The sequence below is a fragment of the Camellia sinensis genome, chromosome 15 (assembly GCF_055761805.1).
Source record: "Camellia sinensis isolate YWXY chromosome 15, ASM5576180v1, whole genome shotgun sequence".
Classification (NCBI taxonomy): domain Eukaryota; kingdom Viridiplantae; phylum Streptophyta; class Magnoliopsida; order Ericales; family Theaceae; genus Camellia; species Camellia sinensis.
In genome coordinates, this window is record NC_138975.1 from 39,418,323 (window position 1) to 39,445,488 (window position 27,166).

A 27,166-nucleotide genomic window follows, 5' to 3' on the forward strand; every position below is an offset into this window, starting at 1 on the left:
TACCTTAATAAAAATTTATTAATAAGTATAATACATATTACATCATCAAATAAAATGTTATTTTTTCATATAATACATTCAAATTATTTATAGGTATCTTTCATATTCAACTATGTTCATCTTTCTTTTTCAATTTTTAATTATTTTTACTTCATCTTCTTCCAAAACTCTAATTTATATCAAAACTCATTATTATCATCAATATTATTATTTTTTATTAAAAAATAAAATCAAAATTTTGAGTCGTAAAAACAAAAAAGAGTAAAATCAAAATTTTGAGCAAAATACGTCTCTGGAACACAGCATCACATATTGGACAGCTGAAAGTTAAAAACTCGACGAGTTCAAAATACAAGTCTTCCTGTCAAATTCCAATGCAAAAATCAGAGCAAAATGCAGAGAGAATATGGATTTGGAGGTTTTTTTTCTCTCTAACAAATACCACTGACTATTCTTCTTCATCCTCAAGTCACAAGAAGTCCTAGCAGCCACAAGAAGTCCTAGCAGCCCTTTTCTTTCTTCACATACATAATACCAGTGCCAGAGATGCCTCGTATCAGTCATTGCCCTCCTCTAGGATCCGATAATGTTCAATTTTAATGTGGCGAGTTTCGAATTGTTCCAAAAAAGTCACCATTTCTCTGGTTCTGTCCACTGTCAAATGCTTAATCTGAGAGCAACACCTCAAAATTTCCCCAATGCTCTCGGTCGTCAATCTGTAAAGTCCTGTAAGACCGAGACTACGTAAGTTGGGGCAAATGACCCCTATTTTTTTCAGGAATTCATCATTTGACTCACAAAAACCCAAATTCAAAGATCTTATTCGATAATTCCTCTCCAAGACCATGTCTAAATCATCTTCAACCTGTAGCTTTAGAAAGCCCAGATCAATTTCTGAAAGCACAGGACATTCTTTCGTAAGAAGGAAGAAGGTTGTGGCGGTTAAGGTTGAACACGAAAGCTTTATGTACACAAGACTAGAAAGATATTGGCATAAATCCCTCATGGAATCGTCATTGAGAAAGTCTCTGTCATGAAGTGTCAAGTGTGTCAAAGATGGACATGCACACAAGAAAGTCGTGAGTCCATGTAAGCTCAAACCAGAATCTTCGTATATTAAAATCTTCTCTAATGGAATGCCTGCTGTTGAAATGGAAGAAAGAATTCGGTCATGATCTCCATATGGTTCTAACACAAGATCACGTAAAGATGTTGCATAAGTCATGGAATTCTCAAAAGTGAAGGAATCATTTTGTAAACTGGAATAGGGTCCAGCATCTAGAGAAATCAAGTTTCGACTATGGCGTAGTACAAAACAAACGCCATGTTCAGTTATTCTGCAACAAGCACATTGAATTTCAAGCAAAAGCTCACAATTTGATGACAAAGCAATGAGAGATCGATCAGAACAACCAACCTGCCCGGTTATATCAATTTTACGCAACCGTCGGAGCTTACGAGACATAACCTCAATTCCAGCATCAGTTACCATGCACTTTGCGCTTTTAGAATCAAAATTGTTGCCGGAAAATTGGATACCGAGCTCTTCAAGCCATGGTAAAGCATCAGCTATGGCAACAAGGTGGTGATTTCGAAAACGCTTGGCCCGAGGACATCTTAAAATCTTCAAGTTCTTCATGGTCAAACCCAATTTCATAATAGTTTTAGGTAATGGGGGTTTCTGTAAAGATTCAAGAGAGAGGGAATGAAGATCCAACCCCGAAGAAGCGATTCTTCGAATGGGGTAATTGACGTCGGCGTTGTCACCGAAGACAGGATCATGAAGCTCAATCTCGTGCAGGTTTGTGAATCGTTGAAGGGCTCTGAATAAAGCCTCACAGTTATTGCTGTAGAACAATCTGTTGGAGGCCACCAATTTATGTCGAAGTCGATTGGTGATGGAGAGGAATTGCTTAGAGACCAAACAAGGGGATTGCAAGGAGTTGATGTCATCGGCTGCTAATTGATTCAGAATCAATTCCCAGCAGTCTTCGAACAGCTCAGCTTCCATGATTTCGCTTTGAAGAAACAAAAACAGATGATCATCAATTATTTATTTGTATATGATTGATCCGGCAAGAGAGATGAACATGAGAGAGAAAGGAAAAGGTATCACGAGGAAGACGGGTCGAGGTCAGATCATCTATAATCCTTATCTCTTCGTTTATTAGATTTAAAATTAATCAAAAAAAATTTTGAACGATAATAAAAAAGATAAATTACAAATACATCCTTAAAATTTACTTAAATTATAAATTATTTTTTGTAGTTTTAGAAATTACATTATGCCTCTAGATTTCTAATTTCATAACAAATAATTTTTTTTATTAATAAACTATCAATTTAATTAACAGTTTTTAATAATGTTAAAATTTTATTTCGAATAATAATTCAAATAATTTTATTATTGCATAGGTGAACAATTAGAAATTTCAAATTTTCAATTAATTCTATTAAATAAAAAATTCTGATAGAGAGGTATTTGTAATTTTTCAAACTACAAGGAGTAATTCATATTTTAAGTAAATTTCAAGGGAAGTATTTATAATTTACCATAATAAAAAAAATACTCAAATATCATTTTTAATATTTTTTTTATTTATCAAATGTGTATCAAATCAATATAGGCTCATTTTTTATATTAAATTGAGCACTCATCCAATCTTTTATCAAATTTGAATTTGATAAAAAAAAAATTGAAAATAAAATAAAACGTTAGAGATGATTTTTTTTTAAAATTAAATTTGATAAAAACAAAATTTTGAAATAAGAGAGCAAAATGTTTTTAAAATGACTTGATAAAAATTTAATGAGACGATTGGAGTAAAATTCAATGATACAATAAAATAGAATAACATGTACATATCTAACAACTGTGTGGATTGATTAATTACAAATCGACGTGCCTTTGACAAAAAAGAAAGATATAGAAAATGAAAGAGATAATTGATGATGACTCCATTTATATGAGATATATGGCATTTGGTCGAATAGTAGATCTTTTATAGAGCTAAGAATATACTAATAAAACTATTTATTGAGAAGAACAAATTATTATTTTAAATATATATATATATCTATTTATACTATATATATAACCAAATGTAGTTGTTTTGTCAAAAGCCTCCAAATATTTATTTCTAAATTCTTATAATTTTAAAACACTCTCTTTCCTACGTGGCAACTTTCTTTGATTGCCTTTCATGTTTTCTATTTTTCTTCATTTTTTATTTGTTTGATTAATTAAAATTAAAATTAATTTCATTACTTATGGATAAAGATTTGAATTTCAAAATTCCTCCATATAGATAAACATATAAAAACTGAAATTTGATTTTATAATCTACAGATAAAGATAAAAAATAAACAATTAATTTAAAAAAATTAATTTCATAACTTATAGATAATTTAAAATTTCTTCCCATACATAAACAAATAAAAGTTGATAAATTACTTATAAAAATTAATTTCATGGCCTACAAATAAAGATAAAGATTAAATAATTGATTTTTTTTTTAAAAAAAAAAAAACAAAATTACTCTCTCCCCCCCCCTCATTTCGTACTTTAATTAATTTCATTATAGATAAACATATAAAATTCATAAATAATTTATGAAAATTTATTTCATGACCTATAGATAAAGATAAAAATTTTTAAAATTATTTAAAAATAATAATTTCATGACATAGATAAATAAACATATAAAAATTGATAAATAATTTATAAAGATTAATTTCGTGGCCTACAGATAAAGATAAAGATTAAATAATTGATTTTCAAAAAATTAAAATAATAAAATTTAGATAAAGATATGATTTGTTAATCTATATATCTATCAAAAACATATATATCTAAATCTTTATTTTGATTTACTCATTTTTTTTTCTCCTATCACATATTATCTTTTTTTATTTTAAATTTTTTATCTTATGAAATGCTCTTATCTATAACTTCTTATCTCCTATTAAATTCTTAACCTTCTCTTTATAATTTTTATTATTCGTTATTATCTACCAAATGATAAAGATTATTAAAAAAAAAAATCTATCGCTCTGAAGGAGAATAGTATTAATAATGAAATAATAAAGGCTACATGGGAGAAGGTAGCACAAAAATCTCACAAAATTAATTTTCTTCACTATATTTATAAAAGGTAATAATTTGAGATTCTTTCTATTAGTTATTAAAAATAATTTGCATTAAATCATTGTTATGTTTTTTTTTAAATTTTTTTTATAAGGCTGTCATTCGTTATAGTATTTCTTCAATCCCATCTCTAAATTCTCTCTTTGAAATTTTTGTTTTTTCAATAATTAAGTTTAGAATCAATTTCTTATCAAATTTGTTTTCTTGATCCTTATTTTATTGAAGGATCGAGACGAATAAAACTTTCATATAATATATGAAATTAATGAATATAATACAAAGATGAAAGGGAAGTACTACATATTTGTCAATATCTCTATGTTATTATTAGTTGATTTGCTAGATTATACTATCAATTTAGAGCCCATATGATTCAATTCAATGTTCATGACTCTATTTGTATTTGATCATTTTTTCGTTGAGTAACCGATATAATTTTTTTTTTTTTTGGTATATAATGATTAAAGCTATTCTCTTATATAATTTTTATAATACTATGACATTCTTATCTTGATTAATTTTTTTAAAATGACGTAGGAACTAAGCAAGTATTATTCAAACTATGGAGAATGATTTATACTTTGATATGATATGAGTGTGTCGCTATTAAGATATAATTTAAGATTAAGATGATTTATTTATCACACAAAATATATATAGTCTATTTTTCCGTGCATCGCACGGGTTACCGCTAGTATATATATATATATATATGTATTTACCCAAAGTTGTTGGTTGAAGTGGACGGGGGCAACAATTGGTGGGGGTGGTAATTATATAGACAAATTAAGTGGACATATAGATGATATGTAGACAAATAGAAGGATGGTACGTATACAGATAAATGAATAGATTGATGACATGGACAAATAGATGGATAATGGACATATAAACAAAAAAAAAGTAAGGTAATGACAAACAGATAAATTTTCAAAAAAAAAAATAATTAGGAAAAGAGTTTAGAAATTTTTTTAGTTTATTTGGTTGTATATTTTGAAAATAGTTTTGGAGTTTGAGAGTTTAAGATGATTTAATATTTTGTTGTAGTTGAGTAGATGTATGTAAGAGAAAAAATGATTGAGAAGGAGAGAGAAGAGAGAAAAAGTGATTGATTGTTATGTAGGAGAAAGAAAGTAATTTTGAAATTTGTTTTAAAAAAAATTGAACGAAACAAAATTTTAGAAATTTTTCTCAAAAATTGTATCTTAAGATTGTTTTGCAAACAAATAGATCTTGGAACTATTGCCTCGAAAGTTTTGAAATTGGACTTATAACCCGAGTGCTCAATAGGAAATTGCTAAATGAAAATAAATAAATAAATAAAATTGATTTGGAACTAAATTTTTTTAGAATTTAAGCAAAAAAACATTTTATTAATTGGATTTCAAAGTGACATGGAATTCATCTAAGAAACTACATTTTCATGTGTTAAAAGGAAATAATTATTTTGTATGTTTGGTTTGATAAGAAATTAGGATATATATATATATATATATATATATATATATATTATTATTAATTAACCTTAAAATAAATAGTACTACTACAAATCCCAAAAAAGAAAAAAAATCACAAAAAATTATTTAAAAAAAATAAATTAATGGCCTATATTCATTGTCAGTGTGACACATGTCTCACTAATTTTAAATATACATTACACACTCGAAGTAAAATTTGAAATAAGTTTTCAACACAGAAACAGAACTTACAAGAAAGAACAATGTGTGGTGTATGATTAGATAAAATTTAAATTAATTTCAATTCTTAAGAAATCTTATCAATTTTCGAGAGATTAGGCCTTGTTTGGTTTACTTTTCATATTTTTTTAAAATGGAAATTAATTTGATAAAAATAAATGTCAAAAAAGTATTTTTAAATTTTTACAAATTATTTCTGACCTTCCAAAAAATAAAAATAATGTAAAAATGATAAGTATTTTTTATTTTTTTTATTTCTTTCACTAAATTAATTTTTAACTTTAAAAAAAAAATTCTTAAGCAAGTTTATGAAAATCAAATCAAACATTTAGAGGGATTTATTTATAAATCTCATTTAGTAAACTTACAACCTAATAAATCCATAAAGTTTTCTATTGTTCTATCAAGTCTCATATATTTAAACTTGTATCTAAGGAGGTTATTTTTTCCTAATTTGTAATTTTTTTGGGACTATAATAACCTTTTGTTTTATTTTGATAATAAGTATTATACACAATAAGATATATATATATATATATATATGTTTTCCATATTTTTTTATTTCTGTTTTGACAGTTTTGGTGATCAGTGATCTTGGAAGAATCATTGGATACGTTTCTATTATATGTTTTTTTGTAAGGGTTTCGTTCATACGTTTGTGGTGAGAGAGCAAAAGAATATTGTCTTCTTCTATTGTTGTGGTTTGAAACTCTATTTTCTTCCATTGTTGCTGTTTTGAAACTTTGTTTTCTTTCAATCGGAGGGACGATTCGTATCCATCACAAGTTCAGAATTGTTGAATGAAGGTTAGCATCATTTTTGTTTTGCAACTCCATATACGTATGTGTTTGGTAAGGATCCATGTTCAATAATGTTTGGTAGAGATGTATGTTTAGAATTATTCAACAATTAATTAAAAGTGGATTCGACTTCTTGTTTCTAAATGAATTGATATTGTATTATGTATCAATGTGTGTATACTTATTAGATGGGTGATTATTTTTTTTAAGAGAGATAATATATATTAAATAGAGTTTAACAGGGCTTTGGGGAAAACAACCCCATTAGCATCATCATCAAGATGTTTTACAGGATAGGTAGAGCATAAATTAAAATATTGATGGGGCATTTCAGTGAATGTGAATGTGAATGTTTACATCAACTGGAGTCTTATTGTTGTGAATTATCATATTTTAATGTTTTGCATTTAATGATGTGAACTTTAACATTTGAAGCATGTGATGTTGCATGATGTGCAATGTATATTGATTATTGCATAATGTAAATGTTCAACACCATGTCTAAATCATCTTCAACCTGTAGCTTTAGAAAGCCCAGATCAATTTCTGAATGCACAGGACATTCTTTCGTAAGAAGGAAGAAGGTTGTGGCGGTTAAGGTTGAACACGAAAGCTTTATGTACACAAGACTAGAAAGATATTGGCATAAATCCCTCATGGAATCGTCATTGAGAAAGTCTATGTCATGAAGTGTCAAGTGTGTCAAAGATGGACATGCACACAAGAAAGTCGAGAGTCCATGTAAGCTCAAACCAGAATCTTCGTATATTAAAATATTCTCTAATGGAATGCCTACTGTTGAAATGGAAGAAAGAATTCGGTCATGATCTCCATATGGTTGTAACACAATATTACGTAAAGATGTTGCATAAGTCATGGAATTCTCAAAAGTGAAGGAATCATTTTGTATGATATGGTACATTTAGATGTACCATACATTTAGTTATAAACTTATATGATTTTATGTCATAACCAATATCATATTAGTCATAATCACTATCATATTGAGTCATAACTTAGTTATATTCAGTTACTTATTTATACCATATTATCTCATAACCAGATCATAACTAAATTACTTAAATAATTGAACTCTCAAATAGGCAACCGGCTACATCGGTTAGAAGGGGAAACAAAATTGAATCAGTCGTGTTTGGCCCTTTTGTTGGCTCTTCTCCTCCCTCTTCTCTTCCGTCATAGCTGAAGCTTCCAAGGACCACCAGCCTCATCGGCGATCCGGGCTTCAGCCATGTCGACATCTTCTTCGCAAGCTCTCACTCTCTGGACGTCTCCACCATGGGTTTGTTCTAGTTGTTCTTCATCAATCGCAATGATCTCTGTTCTTCATCGATCTCAAGGCTAATCGAACTCGAACTCAATCTCTCTCGCTATTAGCTCCCATTTGAGTTTGCAAATCGCAAATCCGAAATCGAGTTTGAATCAGATCAGATCTATCTTGCTCTTTATCTCAGGTACATTTTTCAGAAAATTAAAAAAATTCATGTATTGTCTTTCATATATTTTTTTCTTAGATTTCATTTGCTAATAAATGAAAATATATATATATATATATATATGGTGGTTGCAAAAAAACAAATTTGTTAGATTTCATTTGAGTTGTAAACTAGTTTATATTCAGATTTTGAAGCTCGTTTAGTGTACATTTTCCTGTGGTGCTGTAATCGAAAGTTATATTTGAATTGTTGTCCTCTTGATCTGATCAACAGTTGGATTTGATATGTTATACAGAGAGTTTTTGTAAGTAATTTTATTGTCTGATTTGCTTTGCAATTGCTAGATTGGTGATTGATTGCTCTATTATATTGGATGAGATTCATAGAGAAAGCTCATCAGTTTGATTTTATTTGAATTAGAATGGAAGATGAAGAGTAAGGGGGAGGAAGAAAAAAGAAAACATGGATTGATTCAAGTTGAAACTTTGGCACAATGTTTTTCTGATCTAGTTAGAACTCAGAGCAAACCTAGTTTTCTTCATCTATAACCATGTATATAAATTATTAAAAGAAATTATAGCATGAAGTAATTAGTAGAGATAAATCATGTAGAATATCAATTCTTTTAAAAACTTTACCTACATTGAAGTTCTTTGTGGGAAAATTCCACGTAAATGGTAGATCCCAGTTGTAACTAAGTTCTAAAATATCAAATGCAGGTTTATCATTCATATATGATAATCTATACTGTAACGCCCTCAAAATAATAACATTAAACCCATCAAATAAGACATTCATTGACAAATGAAATAACCACATTCTTCTATTCATCAGAGTTTCATTACAAAAGTATTACATGTTAACAACAAAAGCAAAATGCCCTACGGGCTTACAGCTTTCCAAGTTAACACTTGGTTACAACGAAAGAGTACTAACTCATCTACACATTAAGCCCTCGGCTTGAATATACATGTAATATATCAAAAAGGAACTAAAACAACAACAATCTGCTCGCCTCTAGCCTCCCAAGCTATGACCTTGGAGGTGGCATGCTACCTGTACCTGAAAATGATATTCCCATATAGGGTGAGCCACAGCCCAGTAGAAATACACTAAACCAACCATGAACAATGACTAAAAGATTAGCAATTGATAGATGGCCAACACTGATACATTCACATAAATCACATTTTATGTCATCCGACTTATAAGTCCAAGTTACTTTTCATTTTCCCTTTTTCAACAGATAAGCCTATTAGCTCTATCATCATCTCAACAGATATGTATAACAACAATATCCCACATTCACAAAGATAAGCATATTAGCTCTATCTTCACTTCTCTAGACAAGCATATGAGCTGTATCTACGGAGTTCATCCCCTATCTCCTCCCAATTCTATCCGGTTTAGAGGTACATTCCCCATCTTCCCCTAAACCGCGAAGTACATCCCCCATCTCCTCCTCTACACATAACGTATACAAACACATTGGTTCTATATACAATCACTTAATACATACAGTTAATGTATTCTATCAACCGTCAAATCCCATGACACATTCCATTGATTAGTTTCCGTTTGCCTAATCATCATGCATTGTCTACAACAATCACGACTATCCTCCACCGATAGCCCAAAGCAATTATTTCTAAACAAAAAATAAATGCACAAATGGATATTCAATCAACATTTCATTTCATTTTCTCATTTCTCACAATTAATTATCCCAATTAATCAATCAATGTAATTAGGTCATTTCCCATAATTAACATTACAACCCTTAGGTCCCATTTTCATCAATGATTCAACATTAATTCCATTTCTCTATGCCAAACATGCATTTAGATTTATTATAAATAAAACCCCAACTTTTGTAAAATAACACAAAAGCCCCAAACTTTCACAAAATTACCAAACCAACCCCAACATCTCAAAATACCAAAATTTAAAGACAAAATCCATAAAGAGGAGTAGGATATCCCTACCTCAAATTCGGAGCCCCAAGGGAGAAGATGACAAAACCCAACGTGCTCCAAATCCCGAAATTTTCAGATTAAAATGTAGCCCTCGACGATCAACAACTTTTTTGTAAAGGCCAAAGATGAGCAAATCACTCCTACTAGATCAAAACCTAGAGAGAAGGTAGAGTTCTAGAGTGAGAGGCTCAACAATGGTGTTTTTGGAAAAGTAGGAGAGAGAAGAGAAAGTGAAAAAGTGATTTGAAAAGTCAAAACACGGAACTTAAACCCAGTCGCCCCGCTCGAGCGTCAAACACCCCGCTCGAGCGTCACTCACAGACTCCCGCTCGAGCGTCAACAATCCCGCTCGAGCGGCGGATACACACTCCCAGAACTTTTACAGAACCAGGTCTCCGCTCGAGCTTCCAACTCCCCGCTCGAGCGACACTCACACAACCCCGCTCGAGCGGCCAATCCCACGCTCGAGCGTCCAACCCTGCACAGGAAATACTGGATGGGTGCAATTCCCGCTCGAGCGCCAAAACCCCCGCTCGAGCGGACAGGTCAAAATCTGGGCAACTAGCTTTGGTTTCTAAACTCAACCAACCTGTAACAAACCTGCCCAACACATCCTATAACTCAAATACGAAGTAAAAGGATGTAAACAAGATAATAATCAACTACCAACATCCACGGACACATGTCCGGATCACTGTACAACAAGGGTAAATCCGGGATCGCTATATATGTTATACAGAGAGTTTTTGTAAGTAATTTTATTGTCTGATTGCTTTGCAATTGCTAGATTGGTGATTGATTGCTCTATTATATTGGATGAGATTCATATAGAAAGCTCATCAGTTTGATTTTATTTGAATTAGAATGGAAGATGAAGAGTAAGGGGGAGGAAGAAAAAAGAAAACATGGATTGATTCAAGTTGAAACTTTGGCACAATGTTTTTCTGATCCAGTTAGAACTCAGAGCAAACCTAGTTTTCTTCATCTATAACCATGTATATAAATTATTAAAAGAAATTATAGCATGAAGTAATTAGTAGAGATAAATCATGCAGAATATCAATTCTTTTAAAAACTTTACCTACATTGAAGTTCTTTGTGGGAAAATTCCACGTAAATGGTAGATCCCAGTTGTAACTAAGTTCTAAAATATCAAATGCAGGTTTATCATTCATATATGATAATCTATACTATTTTAAATTAATTCTTGTTTTTTCTTTGAATGCAGAGACTAAAAATAAAAAAATAAAATAAGAATCTCATTGTTAAAGTAAAGTTTAGAACTTGAAATTTTTATATTGAATGTACGTCTTCTTGAATTTGTATCAGAACTGAGTGCAGAGTTATTTGTAACGATTAATTTATTTGATAGGAGCAATAATCTGCAGAGAATTAGTTTAGAATTTTAATTGACATGGTTGTAATCAATTCAGAAAATACTCTTTTAAGTGGGCTACCTTGTTAGAGACTCTGTATTTACTATTTAGGTGCGCGGTAGTTGTGCAAATAATGGGAGCAATATCATGGCTGGTCTTGGCAGCATATTGTTTGCCATGATATGACCAAGTAGCTGATTACTGCAATGCATGTTATTACTAGAGAAAGGGACTTTGCAGTGACTATAGAAAGGCTACCTTTGTCTTGGGGATCACTAATTGGTTATTGTCATGACTTCTTTTGACTGCATTGTAGTGTAGTAGGTACTCCATTGTTTTAGGGATCATACTAGTGTATGTACTCCATTGTCCCAGCTTTGAATTACTACGTACGAGCAGTTCAAATGGCATGGCAGTTGTTGTTTCCTTACCTTTTTAAAAAAGTAAAAAATAAAAAATGATCGACGTTAGTTTTTTTCTCAAAGATGAGCTTTTTAGAATTATATTTGAAATCTAATTTGAAACATTGATTGGTTATCTAATTAGAAATAGGAAAAGCAAATCTGACAAGATTGTTGCCTGTTAACAATAGCATCGTATTTGCAGCCAATAAAATAAAGTCATCATATTTGCTAATAATGGGCATTTAGTACAACAATATTTTTATGTAGCTTTTTAACTTTGTGATTGTGATATTTGCTTTTTTCTTGAACCGCAGTATCATTCAAAGTGTTGAAGTTTGTAATGTGGATTGTGAATGTATATTTGATCCAATGCCACCAAATTTTTTTGTTTTTGTTTTTTGTTGGAGGCATTCTTGAACTCTTGAGGATAAGATGTGATCATTATGGTTACCACTGCTGGCAAAGGATGCAATATCAGGATTGTCTTTCTTGGAGAAAGATGTTATTTTTGTAGTTTTTTGACAGAAAAAAAGATCCTTAGAATACATGGGGTGTGTATATAATAAATATAAAATATCTATGTAGACTATTTTATTTCTAGGCTTATTTGACAATTGGTTAGTTGAGTTATTACAATAAACATGTTTATATAAATGGTGGTGGTCTCAATCATAGTTACCAAGAAACTGAGTTGGGGATGGAAAAGGCTTTTTTAGAACCACATTTCTGAGTTATGATCTCCAAAAGTATGGCCCTTTTGGTGCTGCGTGTTTTGACTTCTTTGACTAGGGTCAAACTTGGAAAAAACTCCTCTTTTGGGGGGTGGGGGGCAGTTTTCTCAAACTTTGTAAAATCAAATTTTAGGATTGATTTATGCAAAATCTAGCAAGTAAGGGTCAAATTCCACGAGCTGTGGGTCTCAAAACCAAGCCACAAGAAATAACAAAGTAAGGCTAAAATAAAATCTCAAAATCTTAAGTTTCAGTTCTTCAAAGACATCCTTAAAAAGAGTAATTACAACCCTATATATAAGTAGCCAAGGAAGTTACTTCCTTATGAAGTACTTTGGAATAGAAAAACTACAAAATAACAAGAAGTGGACTAGTGGTAGACATACAATGCAACCACTCCATAACAAGCTAGTGACACATGATGTTCATGCAAACATTCAATGGCAAGTGACATGGTTTTGCATGTAGCCACCTATTAACATGTGTCCTACATGCAACCATCGCACTAAGAAATAGGTGACGTGTTGCTTACAAACAACCACCTCAATAACAAGTTGTATACAAGAACATAATGCACCTTCTCATTAGTTTTAAATTTGTGATACTTCTGTTGATTTCTTCTCTCAAGTTATTGTCACTACAAAAAATTAAGGTTTTAGAAACCAAAATTTAGGGACAAAATTATTTTTTAGAGACCAAATAATTTTGTTGGAAAAGTGTCGTCATTATAATTTTAGCAACAAAAATTGGACATTAGTGATGAATTATTATCCTTTTGGGATCAAATTTTTTGTCTCAAAAAATAAATCATTTTGAGACCAAATTATTTTGTCCCTAAAAGTCTATTTATTAGTGACATTTTCAAAATTTTGTCGCTAAATGCCTTATTTTTTACTTTTCGGGACGACCTTTTAGCAACTATCCTCATGAAGATGGAAATTGGTCTTTAAATGTCTTTTACAACAAAATTTTCACTTTTAGAGACCAAAACATTTGGTCTCTAAAACTTTTATATGTTGTAGTGTGCCTACCATCTTTTGATTTTGCCATAGCTGATTCCACTTGTTCAAATGTTTGTTTTGGGTTTTATGTTTGAATTCTGAATTTTTTTAAGACCTATAGGGAATTGAATATTTGAGGGCTTGCATCTTTTTTCTTTTGTTCTAAACTTGGCAAGTTGGTAAATACGTAGTACTTTTAGATTAAAAAATGTCTTCTCCAAGCAAGAGCTGCGTCATCACTACCTAAGGTACTAAATTTGTATCTTTTAATTTTTAATTTTTGCAAGGTGGGTTTTTATTTTATTTTTATTCTCTCTTATGTTCTTGGGTTTGATGATGGCAAATACCTGTTAGTTTATGTGATGCTGCATAGTTTGATGTTGGATATCCTATGAATGGTGTTGCTTAGTCACATAAAATTGTGTATGTGGAATCATAGAGTATGATTACTGTTGCATTGTTGCATAAATATTAGTTTGACATGACTTGGCTGTATTGATTGCCATATTCTCATGAGATCCGTGGTTGGTCCTTGGAAAATTTACTTGTTCATTGTAACGCCCTCAAAATAAACCCATAATAACCATAACATTAACATGCATTTATAAAAGAAAATGAATCATTTGAGTTAGTCATCAGAGTATTCTTATTGACAGACTTTACTTGTAACATCCTGCAACATCAAAATAAATGCCCTAAGGGCTTACATCTTTCCAAGCTAACGCTTGGACACAAAAAGGATGAGTACTAACTCATTTACAAGTTAAGCCCTAGGCTTGAATGTTTACATGAAATCCCAAAATAACAAAATAAAACATATAACTAAAGACAAGTCTTCAACATCCCAAACATCAAATCCTTCCAGGCTAAGTCCGTGGAGGTAGCTTATCACCTGAACCTGAAAATGATGTTCCCATAAAGGGTGAGCCACAGCCCAGTAGAAAAATACTAAACCAAATATAAGCATTGAATAAAGCTATAGCATTCAATAGATGGTTAATCAAGATAATCAATTTTATTATTAAACAGTCTCATGACACTAATGCCTAAGACACATTTCACTTTCCATTATTATCAACATGGCTCAGAACCTGGCCAAACTTACAACAGTGAATTATATATCATAATCACATTTCTTCCAATATCAACAAAACAAATGAGACTCATGCTCATATCAAAACACTTCATACTTCCCATTTGATACACATTTTAGTGCTGTATCAATAATCATGTAAAAACACTTCAATATAATAAGCACACATAAAAATGGTGCTAATGGAGTCCATCCCCTATCTCCTCCCAAACAAAAATCCGGTTTAGAGGTCCATCCCCTATCTTCCCCTAAACCGTGGAGTACATCCCCTATCTCCTCCCACACAATATGCAAATGCAATGCTCAACCAATACACGTATTTTCAGTATTAATTCAATAGTCAAATTAATGACTTAACCAATGTGATTAGTTTCAGTTATTCCTAATCCACATGCAATGTCTACAACAATCACGACTATCCTCCACCGATAGCCCAAAACAGTTATTTCTAGACTGGAAATAAATATATCAACAATTTAATAGGTGAGTGATTTAAATCATCCAACTACACCATTTAATCTATGAATTCATCAATTTCATGAATTTAACCAAATTCCCCAATTCCCTTAAATTAATTTTACAAATTAATTAATTAATACAACTAGGGTTTTTTCCCAAAATTATCTAAGTGACCTCAACATCTTAAAATACCAAAACTTAGAACAAAGCTTATAGAATAGAGTAGGAAATCCCTACCTTGAAGATCACAACTAAAATAGAGAAGATGGAGATGATGACCCAAAATCCAAAGTGCTCCAAATCCTCTCTTTTTCAGATTAAAAGAAAGATCTCGTGAAGCTCTACCTTTCTTCCAAAGGAACTAGGGTAGAAGACCACCGGAAATAGATCAAATCTTGGAGAGAAGGTAAGAGTAGAGAGAGAGACTCTCAAGGGGCGGTTTTTAAAAGTTAAGAGATGAAAAGGTAGGTCAAAAAGTGATCAGAAAAGTGAAATCACGGACTGATGTAGTCGACTCTACGCTCGAGCGTAGAAAGCCCCGCTCGAGCGTAAGACACAGAATCATGCTCGAGCGTGAAGAAAGCCGCTCGAGCGTCGATTGCACCCTTACAGAAGTTTTGCAGGCGCTGCACCCGCTCGAGCGTCAAACTCCCCGCTCGAGCGGAGGAGCAAAAACAAGGGATCACGCTCGAGCGTAAAAACTACCGCTCGAGCGGAAGAACTGCAGAGCAAAATACTGGGAGATGGAAAATCCCGCTCGAGCGTTAAAACTCCCGCTCGAGCGGAGAAGCAACAACGAAGGGCCCGCTCGAGCGTTAAAACCTCCGCTCGAGCGTGAAGGCCAAAATCTGGGCATCACCTATTGGCATCAACAATCAACCAAACTGTAACAGACCCGCCCAACACAACCTATAATTCAAATACTAAGAAATTAAAGGACAACAACAACCAATAAGTAATGACAGGATCCACGGAACCTAAGTCCGGATACAATAATCTAAAGAGAAAAGACCGGGGTCGCTATATTCATGACTTATGCAATATATGATTTGGAAGGATTGCAATTCTTGATCTGGTCTTGATAGATAGCATTACCATCGCTTGATTTTGTTGGTAGTACGAGCTCGTTTGGTAAAGAATACCATTGTGGAATTGTGCACTCCCAAGGGCAGCCCTACGATTTCCATTAGGCGTGTTTTTTTCACTTGGTTTGGTAAGATATTGTTGAGTAGCTTTTGAATTACTGTCTCATTTTCTCCATTGCTTCTACGGGACCTTTCAAGCTTAATGGTGTTCCTCTTAGACATGTAAATCAATCTTATTTGATTGATACTTCGACCAAGGTGGACATCTCTGGCGTCAATGTTGAAAAGTTTTTTTTTTTTTTTTTTGGAACTGGACAATGTTGAAAAGTTTGATGACAAGTATTTTGCAAAGCAAGTCGAGAAGAAGAAAAAGAAGGGAGAAGGCGAGTTCTTTGAGGCAAAGAAAGACATTTGCTTATAATCCTTTACTAAATTGTGAAAAAGGCATTAAATTTTTGTTGTTTTTTTGGACTTATTTAGTTTAAATATTTTTTTGCACTTATTTGGCTTAAATTTGTTTGTTATTACATCAAGCTGCCTTCTTTAGTTAAATTCTTTGGCTTGTACTATATTTTAGAATCTTGGCAAACGGGGCCTCATAATTGTGTTGAATCTTTCAGTGCATATCTTCTGAAATGCTACGCTTTGGACAAAATATTGATTGTAATTTTTCTCATATTTCAGAATCAAGGAGAAAAAAAAAGTGGAGTTTTTTCAAAAAACGTCATTTAGAACGCCACTAAATGACGTCATGCGTTAGTTTGTGATGGAAATGGAAGCGGATGTAAAAGATTTTGCGGCATTTTAAAAAACACCGTCTAATAATTTTAATGACGGTTTTCAAACATTGTAAAGCTATTGCGGCGGTCATATCAACGACGAAAATTTTAAACATTGTTGTAATATTTTACAGCGTTTTTCAGGCTTTTAGCGACATTTTAAAAAACACCACTAAAACTAAAATTTCTTGTAGTGTTTCTAATGATAACACAAAACAAAGGGAAGGGTTATGCTATAATACACATCTTTATTTTCATGTTATGACATATACATTTCAAATAGTGTATATCATATACACTTTTGATATGTATTTTATGATACATATTAGATATTCTGATAAATAACTAGAAATTGAGGAACATGGAAGTATTTCCTTCCAGTGGCATATGTGATGTAATATGTCCATTGACAAAAGAATCAAATTGGATATTTTTTTAATTCAGTGAATAAAACCTCAATCTAGTTATGCATCTATCGCTGCTTGTGCATGTATGCACTGCACAAATGGGAAAATGCATACTTGATTTTTTTCTTTTTTACACACAAACATCCTTGTTTTCGTTCTTTGGTTCTTGTGACTTGATAATTCTGTCAAGTCTTGTTGAAAATATATCGCAAACCAAATCTAGACTCATGAATGTGGCAGCAATTGTTGAATTAACGGCCAAATTAATGATGTAAATTAAATTCCAATCTGATTTGTTTCTTCTTCAATTGAATTCGGCTCAACTAAAGCTAGCCCATAGCCAATTCCTTTACAGTCCTACCTTGTGTGATCAAACAGTAATAATTTTTTCCTAGAAGATTTGATATTAGGAGCTAGTTAATTGTCACTACTCATATTATGAAATTTGTACCTCAAATGTTACAATGATGTGATGGTCTATAGAATATATTCATCTGCTTTAATAGCATTAGTTTTATAAAGAAAGTTATTTCAATTTTACACAATGCTAAAAGGCAACTTTTGCCAATTTTTTTAAAGAGTGACTAACTTGTCCCTCTCATAGGATGAATTCAATTTCCTTATGATCTTGTCTAATGTGTTTTTTGGGCCACAAATTAATTTTCAATGATGGAAGGGTGAACATGATGAGCCTTCTAATTTATCAACAAAAAAAATAAATAAAATAAATAAAATTTTATGGGCCTTCTTTGATGGGGAATTAAACCTCCAATTTAAATATGGTTTTTATTTTTAATATTAAATTAGAGATGGTCTCCTTTGTTGCATATTTTTACTAAATTTCAAGTGTCTTAAACCGTGCAGAGCAACTGAGGACCATGGGAAGCTAGCGACAATATACAAGTCGAAGAAGAGGAATGAGATGGTGGAAGAGGGATACTGGATTTTGGGCAACTCTGGAGACCAATGGAGCGATCTTTTGGGTTTATCAGTTTCCATCCGCTCGTTCAAGCTCCCAAATCCCATGTATTATATTCCCTAATTGGACAGGTTCCTATTAAGCTTTTCTAATCCCTTCTAGTCAAACAAATATTTGTACATTCGATTCATTGACTGAAGTTTGCAATTAATATATAAATTGTGCATAACTATACTTGATTTAAGTTTTTAATTAATACATAAATTGTGCATAATCTCTCTCTCTCTCTCTCTCTCTCTGTCTCTCTCTGGCAGTGGCTCATGAGATTAACTGTAAATAATTGTATCATATTCTGCAGAGTTAGATTGCTGTCTTCAACTAGGTAGATGCATGTATTCAATTTATCAATTGCTAGAAACTGGTCACTAGTTTCTAAATCAACATTTTGGGATATTATCGACGAAGTACATCAGCTTGGTCCACGGTTTGTCGCCCTATTAATTATGGAGGATTAGGCATTAAAACCTAACGATGCTTAACCAGTCCTACATGATGAAGTTGGGATGGCACTTATTGAGACATTCTGAATCTTTATGGGCTTTGATGTTTAAATCCAATTATTTCCCTAATGGCACTATCATTTCGGCTAAATCTAAACTTTACCAATCATGCTTCACTTAAACTTTTCTTACTCTTGGCAAATGTGGACAACTAGGAATAAAATGCTTCTTGAAAATCAACCTTTACACCTTCACAAGATATCATATGCTGCTAAGTTTGCACTCTCTATTCTGATGAACACTTTTAAAGTGCACACTCTCGGTTAACAAACTCGACACGGATGGTGCTTGTCAAGGTAACCCTGGTCGAGCAAGCATTGGTGGCATCTTCAGAGATAATACTGGTCACTGCATTTAAGCTTTCGAATATCCCATTGGTACAAGTAACAATACAGCTGAAATTTGGACTATTCAAGCTAACACCCAATGGTTAATTATTGAATCTAATTCATGGAAAACACTACACATCTTTGCAAGCGAAAAGCCAATAACTAAAAGATATGCCATGCTTTTAGTTTTCAAGTCATTAAATCATATTCTTTATTGATGTTTGAACGCATGTCCTGCAATGTGCTTACCAGGAAATTGAAGAGGTGGATACGGATGAACATTATCGACCTAAATCTCCAATAGAAATCATCAATGTGACTTTGAAAGAGAAGGTTTGAAGGAGGTTTTATCAGTTTAAAGCTTCTTTCAATGGCATGGTTTCCCCATCTTAGATGCCAACGTGCTGATAATCACCAAGCAAGCAAGAGGTTTATGGAAAGTATAAATTTTTAGTCCAGGTATAAATTTCATTTTCTGCTTGTATGTAAAAGACTTGAATTTATTTTTGTCAAACTTTTTCACCAATGTGTGTTACTATAGGGTCGTAAGATGGCTCAATGTGAACCTCATAAGTTGAATTTCGGTTGTACGGATGGGATGGAAGACAATACGTACGAGCGGGTATGTGTTTCATGGTCCAGTACAATTTTTTGTATGGTGTTCATTACATTATGTTTGAACTTATTAATGATATTTTGTTATTATGGTATTTTTAGGTGCCGTAAGGTCAATCCTATTATTTTTCGTGTATGGATGGGACACAAGAGAGCGTATTGCAAATGGTGGACAAAATTGGAAGCTCATCTTTCAGTGAATCAGGAATGGCGAATAGGTTTTGAACAGATTCGGAACAGGTTATACTTGATTCTGAATAGGTTTTGAACAGATTCGGAACAGATTATATTTGGTTTTGAATAGGTTTTGAACAGGTTCTGAAGAGGTTAATTTTAGATTTTGAGCAGATTCTGAACTAGTTAATTTCAGATTTTGTATTTCAGATTCTGAACATGTTAATCTGGTTTTGAACAGGTTTTGAACAGGTTCTGAACAGGTTTATGTGGTTTTGAACAGGTTTTGAACAGGTTCTGAAGAGGTTAATTTCAGATTTTGAACAGATTTTGAACAGGTTAATTTCAGATTTTGTATTTCAGATTATGTACATGTTAATTTGGTTTTGAACAGGTTTTGAATAGGTTCTGAACAGGTTAATGTGGTCTTGAACAGGTTTTGAACAGGTTCTGAAGAGGTTAATTTCAGATTTTGAACAGGTTCTGAATAGGTTAATTTCAGATTTTGAATTTCAGATTGTGAACAGGTTAATCTAATTTTCAGATTCAGATTTTGAAGAGGTTAATCTGAATTTCAGATTCAGTCAATTTGTGTAGAATGACAGGTTCAGAAGCAGAATGACAGGTTCAGCAAAATAAAGTTCAGAATGATGCAGTCCAGAATAAAGCACTCCAGAATTGAAGCTCAGAATGATGCAGTCCAGAATTTAAGAATGATGTAGTCCAGAATTACATGAAGTTCAGAATGATACAGTCCAGAATTTCAGAATGATGCAATCCAGAATGAAGCAGCATGGCTATGCACTATTAAAGCAGTATTGAGCAGTCCAAAATGAAGCATTTGGCAATAATATGTAATCTGTTGCTGGATATATGTAATCTTTTGATGGATAATATGTAATTTTTTGGAGTTGTTATAGATTATGAATGTCTAAGTAGCATGGTAAGAGATTACATATTATTAGTAACATTTGGCTGTAAGTAGCATAGATTATGAATGTCTAAGTAGCATGGTAAGAGTTAAATTGAGGTCAATATGATGATTGTTGAACAGAGGTTATAGAAATAAATTTAATGGAATTGAGTTTTGCAGTGTTGTCCATCGAAGCTGAAGCTTAAGAAATAAATTTTATTTTGGGTTTCAAGTACCTATATCCTTCTGTTTTCTGTTTAAATGTTTTAATGATTTCATGAATGAAGATGATGGTGAGTTGAATTTAACAATTGTTAGCAGTTATTTATTAGATCAATTAATAATATGGACATTCTTGGGGAAAAAATGACAGTTTGGGTACTAACATGGTGATTCTCGTGCCTTTTTTCTAATAAATTCTTTTACAGGATATGACAAACATAACACTCATGAACCTCCCCACCTTTCCACTTTACTGCCAAACCTTGTCACCACACCACTTTTCCTTAAAAAAGTAATGTTAGAAAGCAGCCAACAAGCTCTAATAATAACACCTGAAACAAAACCTTAAAAGAAGCCAAGTGAAGGAACTATCAGTTGTGCTATGTTATCTATGCACAGATAAGTAGATTTCTTTAATGCCATGTTTGATTTACTAAAGTAAAAGTTTCTTTAGTCTCCTTATAGGATGACCATTCAATTACAATGGTGAATAATTATTTCATAATTCAACATGTCCATTATAGAAATTCAAGAAATTCAACATGTCTGGTATAAAGTCAACAAGTCCAACAAGTCCATTCAATCCATAATAATACATGTCTGGTATAAATTCAACATGTCTGACATCATAATCCATAATCCATTCAATTCAACATGTCCATTCATAATCATGTTCATCATAATCCATAAATTCAACATGTCCATTCAATCCATAATCCATAATCCAACAAGTCCATTCAAGTCCATTCAGTCCATTCAATCAACATGTCTGGTATAAATTCAACATGCCTGACATCATAATTCAACAAGTCCATTCAATCCATATAAGAAATTCATAATTCAATCCATATATGTCTGACATCATAATTCAACAACAAATTCAACAATAATTTCAACCTATCAACAGTAATTGAAAATAGAAGTCCATTGAAGTTATAAAGTTCATTCAATCCATAAGGACATACATCAAGTCCATTCAATCCATAAGTACATCCATCAAATTCCCCAAAAGCTACGAACTCAGTAGTTTACATTATAAAATATAAAACAATACAAAATACAATGACATAAAGCACGACATTCAATTTCTTCTCCATCTTTCGAAGCCTTCTACCATGCTCCTGAAATTCATTATCCATCTCATAAACCCTTGTGCTTGGATCGTTAAATTCTTCGCTTCTTATAGATGTACGAGGTGCAACATTGGAGATCACGTCGTAGTCATCATTATCTGCGAACTTGAAGTAATTACAGTGTTCCTCACTAATCTACAATGCATGACAATCAGTTAATCAAATCAGGCTAATAAATTTGCAAACAAATTTCCATAGTACTTACATATTTTGATGGACACACAAAGTACACATGCCCTTTATTTCCATTCTGATTGGTTCACACAATGTGTATGGCAGCTGTTCTCCCATAATCACAAAATCTTGATATCAATCTTAAGTAGCTATTGTTACTAGAGGAAGAAGCCATTTTGTAATCTGCATACAAAATAGAAGATAAATATATATATACACATACATTAGTAAACATAGCTACTATGAATTAATAACTTAGAGATGAGCTTTTAGATGAATATCTAGGCTGAGAATGAGATTAGGGTTCAAGGGCCAAAACATTTGCTACAATACAAGATAAATATATATATATATATACACATACATTAGTAAACATATTAGATTAAGCCATAGATTTTAACTCAAGACAACATTGAACTTGTGCTTAGCTAAACTTGTTATTTTGACAAGAACAGTAAATAAAAAACAAAAATCAGCATAATCAAGACATTAAAAAAAAAGGAAGGGAGGAGCGGGAATGGAAAAAAAAAAGGGGGCGGGAATAAAAAATAAATAATAAAATAACGTCGTTTAATTTTTTTTTTTTTTTGTGGCGGGGGTTGTCGTCATCAAAAAAATTTATTTTTTGTTAAAATATATATTTTTTTGTAGTTAATGAATTTTTTTAAAAAAATATTATTATTATTTATTTGGTAGAAGTAGGGGTAATATTTTAATGAAAAATATTTTTCACTAAAATAAAAGTTAATTTTTTGTAGTCAATGAAAAATATTTTTCTGCGGCCTTTTTTTTTTTTTTTGTTACTAAAAATCATGAACTAATTTTTTGTGGTAGAGGAAAGGGAGCGACAATAGTGGTGAAGATGGTGGATAAGAGATGATGGTGATGGTGATGGTGATGGTGATGGTGAAAGAGATTAGTAGTGAAGTTGTGGTAGTGGTAGTGTAAATGGAGTGACATGGGTGAAGGAGGGGTAATGGTAGTAGTAGTGGCAGTAGTGGTAGTGGTGGTAATGGAGTAGTAGCGATGGCAGTAGTAACGGTAGTCGTAGAGGTGAAATGGCGACAGTGGAAGTAGTGGTGGTGGTGGAATAGCGTTTGTAATAGTGGTGAAGGTGGCAGAGGAGATGGGTGGTGAGAGAGATAAATGAGTGAGAGACAGATAGAGGAGAGAGACAGATAGAGTGATGAGCGAGACAGAGAGAGAGAGAGAGAGAGAAAGAACGCAAACACAGTAGGAGAGAGAGAGAGAAAGAAAAAGAGATAGAGAGTGAGAGACAAAAAAGAGACATAGAGAGAAGAGAGATGAACGAGAGAGATAGAGAGAAGAGAGATGAGCGAGAGAGACATAAAGAGAAGAGAGATGAACGAGAGAGACAGGGAAAAAGATAAAGAGAAGAGAGATGAGCGAGAGAGATAAAGAAAAGAGAGATGAGCGAAAGAGACAAAGAGAGAAAAGAGATGAGAGAAGAGATAGATGAGTGAGAGACACAGAGAGAGACAGATAGACAGACAGACAGACAGAGAAGAGTGATGAGTAAGAGAGAGAAAGAGAAGAGAGAAAGGAAGGAAGATAAAAAAAATGAATGAAAAGATATAGACAAAGAAAGAGAGAGAGAGAGAGAGAGAGAGAAAAGAGATAAACGAGAGAGAGACAGAGAGAGATGAGCGAGAGAGCGAGAGAGATAAAGAGAAGAGAGAAGAGAGATGAGAGAGATAAAGAGAAGAAAGATGGACGAGAGACACAGAGAGAAAGAGAGAGAGAGAGAGACAGACAGACAAATAAGAGTGAGGAATGATGAGTGAGAGAGAGAAAGAGAAGAGAGACAGAGACATAGAGAGAAAGAAAGAGACAGACAGACAAAGAAGAGTGATGAGTGAGAGAAAGAGAGACAGAGACAGAGACACATAGAGAAAGAGAGAGACAGATAGACAGACAGACAGAGAAGAGTTATGAGTGAGAGAGAGAGAGAAAGAGAAGAGAAACAGAGACAGAGAGATAGAAAGATGAAAAAATTGGTGAAAGAAGAAATGTTCAAAAGAGTAAGACGACATCGTTTTTATTTTTTTTTATTTTTTTTTTTTTGTAACAGAAAAATACCGTTGCATTTATTTAAACAATTTTATGACTATATATATATGAAGCCGTCTCAAAGCCACAATATATATATATATATATATATATATATATATATATATATATATTTTTTAAACTTTTTTTTTGCAACGGTACGTATTACGATCGCAAAAAACTTTTTCTTTTTTTTTTTCGACTGCAGTTGGTACGGTTGCAAATACTCTTTTTTTTTGCGACAGCAATTTCTATCACTGCAAATACTTTATTTTTTTGCGACGCCAAGTTGTGTCGTCTCAAAAAGTCACATTTTTTGGGGACGGCAAGTTGTGCCGTCTCAAAAAGTCACATTTTTTTGAGACGGTAAGTTCTGACATCTCAAAAAGTCACATTTTTTACGACGACAAGTTGTGCCGTCTCAAAAAGTCACATTTTTTGAGATGGCAAGTTGTGCCGTCTCTAAAAGTCATATTTTTTGCGACAGCAAGTTGTGCCGTCGCAAAAAGTCATTTTTTGCGACGGCAAATGTGACGTCGCAAAAAGTTCCGCCTCATAAGCCCACTTTTCTTGTAGTGTGGTGTGGTTATGAGATATGTGATTAGTGGTTATGAGTAAAGTGGTGTGGTTATGAGCCAAAGAATGTTGGTTATGAGATATGTGATTAGTGGTTATAAGTAAAGTGGTATGGTTATGAGCCAAAGAGTATTGATTATGAGATATATGACTAATGGTTATGAGATATGTGATGCTAATTATGATCAAAGTGGTGTGACTATAAGCCAAAGGGTGTCATGAGATATGTGATTAGTGGTTATGATATATGTAATGTTAGTTATGAGCCAAAGAGTGTTGGTTATGAGATATGTGGGTAATGGTTATGAGATATATGATTGTTGTTTATGAGATATGTGGTTTTGGTTATGAGCAAAGTGGTATAGTTATGAGTCACAAGAGTGTTTGGTTATGAGATATGTGATTATTAGTTATAAGATATGTGATATTGGTTATGATCAAAGTGATGTGGTTATGAGCAAAAAGGTGTTGATTATGAGATATGTAATGTTGGTTATGAATCAAAAGGGGATTGGTTACAAGATGTGGTTATGAGTTATATGGGTAGTAGTTATGAGATATGTGATTAATGTTATGAGATATGTGATATTGGTTATGATCAAAGTGGTGTGATTATGAGCTAAAGGATATTGGTTATGAGATGTAGTTATGAGATATGTGATTGTAGTTATGAAATATATGATATTGGTTATCAACAAAATGGTGCTGGTTATGAGATGTGGTTATGAGATATGTGATGAGAGCTCATAACTAAGTTATGATTAATTTGATTCTAGTTATGAACAAATATGATTTTGGCTCATAACTATAAAAAGTGACCTGCTTACCAGGTCACTTTTAATGATGTGGCTCAATCTGAACCATTGATTTTCTATGTACCATACATTTTTTAAACAAAATGTACTATAGACTTTCCCAAGGGTCCGGCATCTAGAGAAATCAAGTTTCGACTATGGCGTAGTACAAAACAAACTCCATGTTCAGTTACTTTGCAACAAGCACATTGAATTTCAACCAAAAGCTCACAATTTGATGACAAAACAATGAGAGATCGATCAGAACAACCAACCTGCCCGCTTATATTAATTTTGCGCAACCGTCGGAGCTTACGTGACATAACCTCAATTCCAGCATCTGTCACCATGTACTTTGCGCTTTTAGAATCAAATTTGTTGCCGGAAAATTGGATACCGAGCTCTTCAAGCCATGGTAAAGCATCAACTATGGCAACAAGGTGGTGATTTCGAAAACACTTGGCCCGAGGACATCTTAAAATCTTCAAGTTCTTCATGGTCAAACCCAATTTCATAAAAGTTTTGAGTAATGGGGGTTTCTGTAAAGATTCAAGAGAGAGGGAATGAAGATCCAACCCGGAAGAAGCGATTCTTCGAATGGGGTAATTGACGTCGGCATTGTCACCGATGACAGGATCATGAAGCTCAATCTCGTGGAGGTTTGTGAATCGTTGAAGGGCTCTGAATAAAGCCTCACAGTTATTGCTGTAGAACAATCTGTTGGAGGCCACCAATTTATGTCGAAGTCAATTGGTGATGGAGCGGAATTGCTTAGAGACCAAACAAGGGGATTGCAAGAAGTTGTTGTCATCGGCTGCTAATCAATTCAGAATCAATTCCAAGCAGTCTTTGAACAGCTCAGCTTCCATGATTTCGCTTTGAAGAATCAAAAACAGATGATCTTCAATCCAGTTCGGGCTTTGATTGGAGTTTGGCTTGGCTAGACAATGGTGAAGGTATCACAAGGAAGACGGGTCGACGTCAGATCATCTCCAATCCTTATCTCTTCGTTTATTAAATTTAAAATTAATATAAAAATTTTTTTTGAACGATAATAAAAAAATTAAATTACAAATACACCCTTTGAGTTTTACTTAAATTATAAATTATTTCTTATAGTTTTGAAAATTACATTATGCCCTCTAAGGTTTCTAATTTCATAACAAATAGGTCTTTTTAATAATAAACCATTAAGTTAATTAATAGTTTTTAATAATATTAAAATTTTATTTCAATTAATAATTCAGATGATTTATTATTATATAGGTAAACAATTAG

General features: G+C 32.6%; 1 protein-coding gene across 1 annotated transcript; it reads right to left on the reverse strand.

Moving 5' to 3' along the window:
• Nucleotides 1–253: 253 nt before the first annotated feature.
• LOC114287854 (uncharacterized) lies at nucleotides 254–26,865 on the reverse strand. The gene is made up of 2 exons (XM_082907634.1): nucleotides 26,164–26,865; nucleotides 254–2,018 (listed from the first exon to the last, which is right to left on the reverse strand). The coding sequence occupies exon 2, from the start codon at nucleotides 2,009–2,011 to the stop codon at nucleotides 557–559; it is 1,455 nt and encodes a 484-aa protein (XP_082763760.1). The 5' UTR covers nucleotides 2,012–2,018; nucleotides 26,164–26,865; the 3' UTR covers nucleotides 254–556.
• Nucleotides 26,866–27,166: the final 301 nt, after the last annotated feature.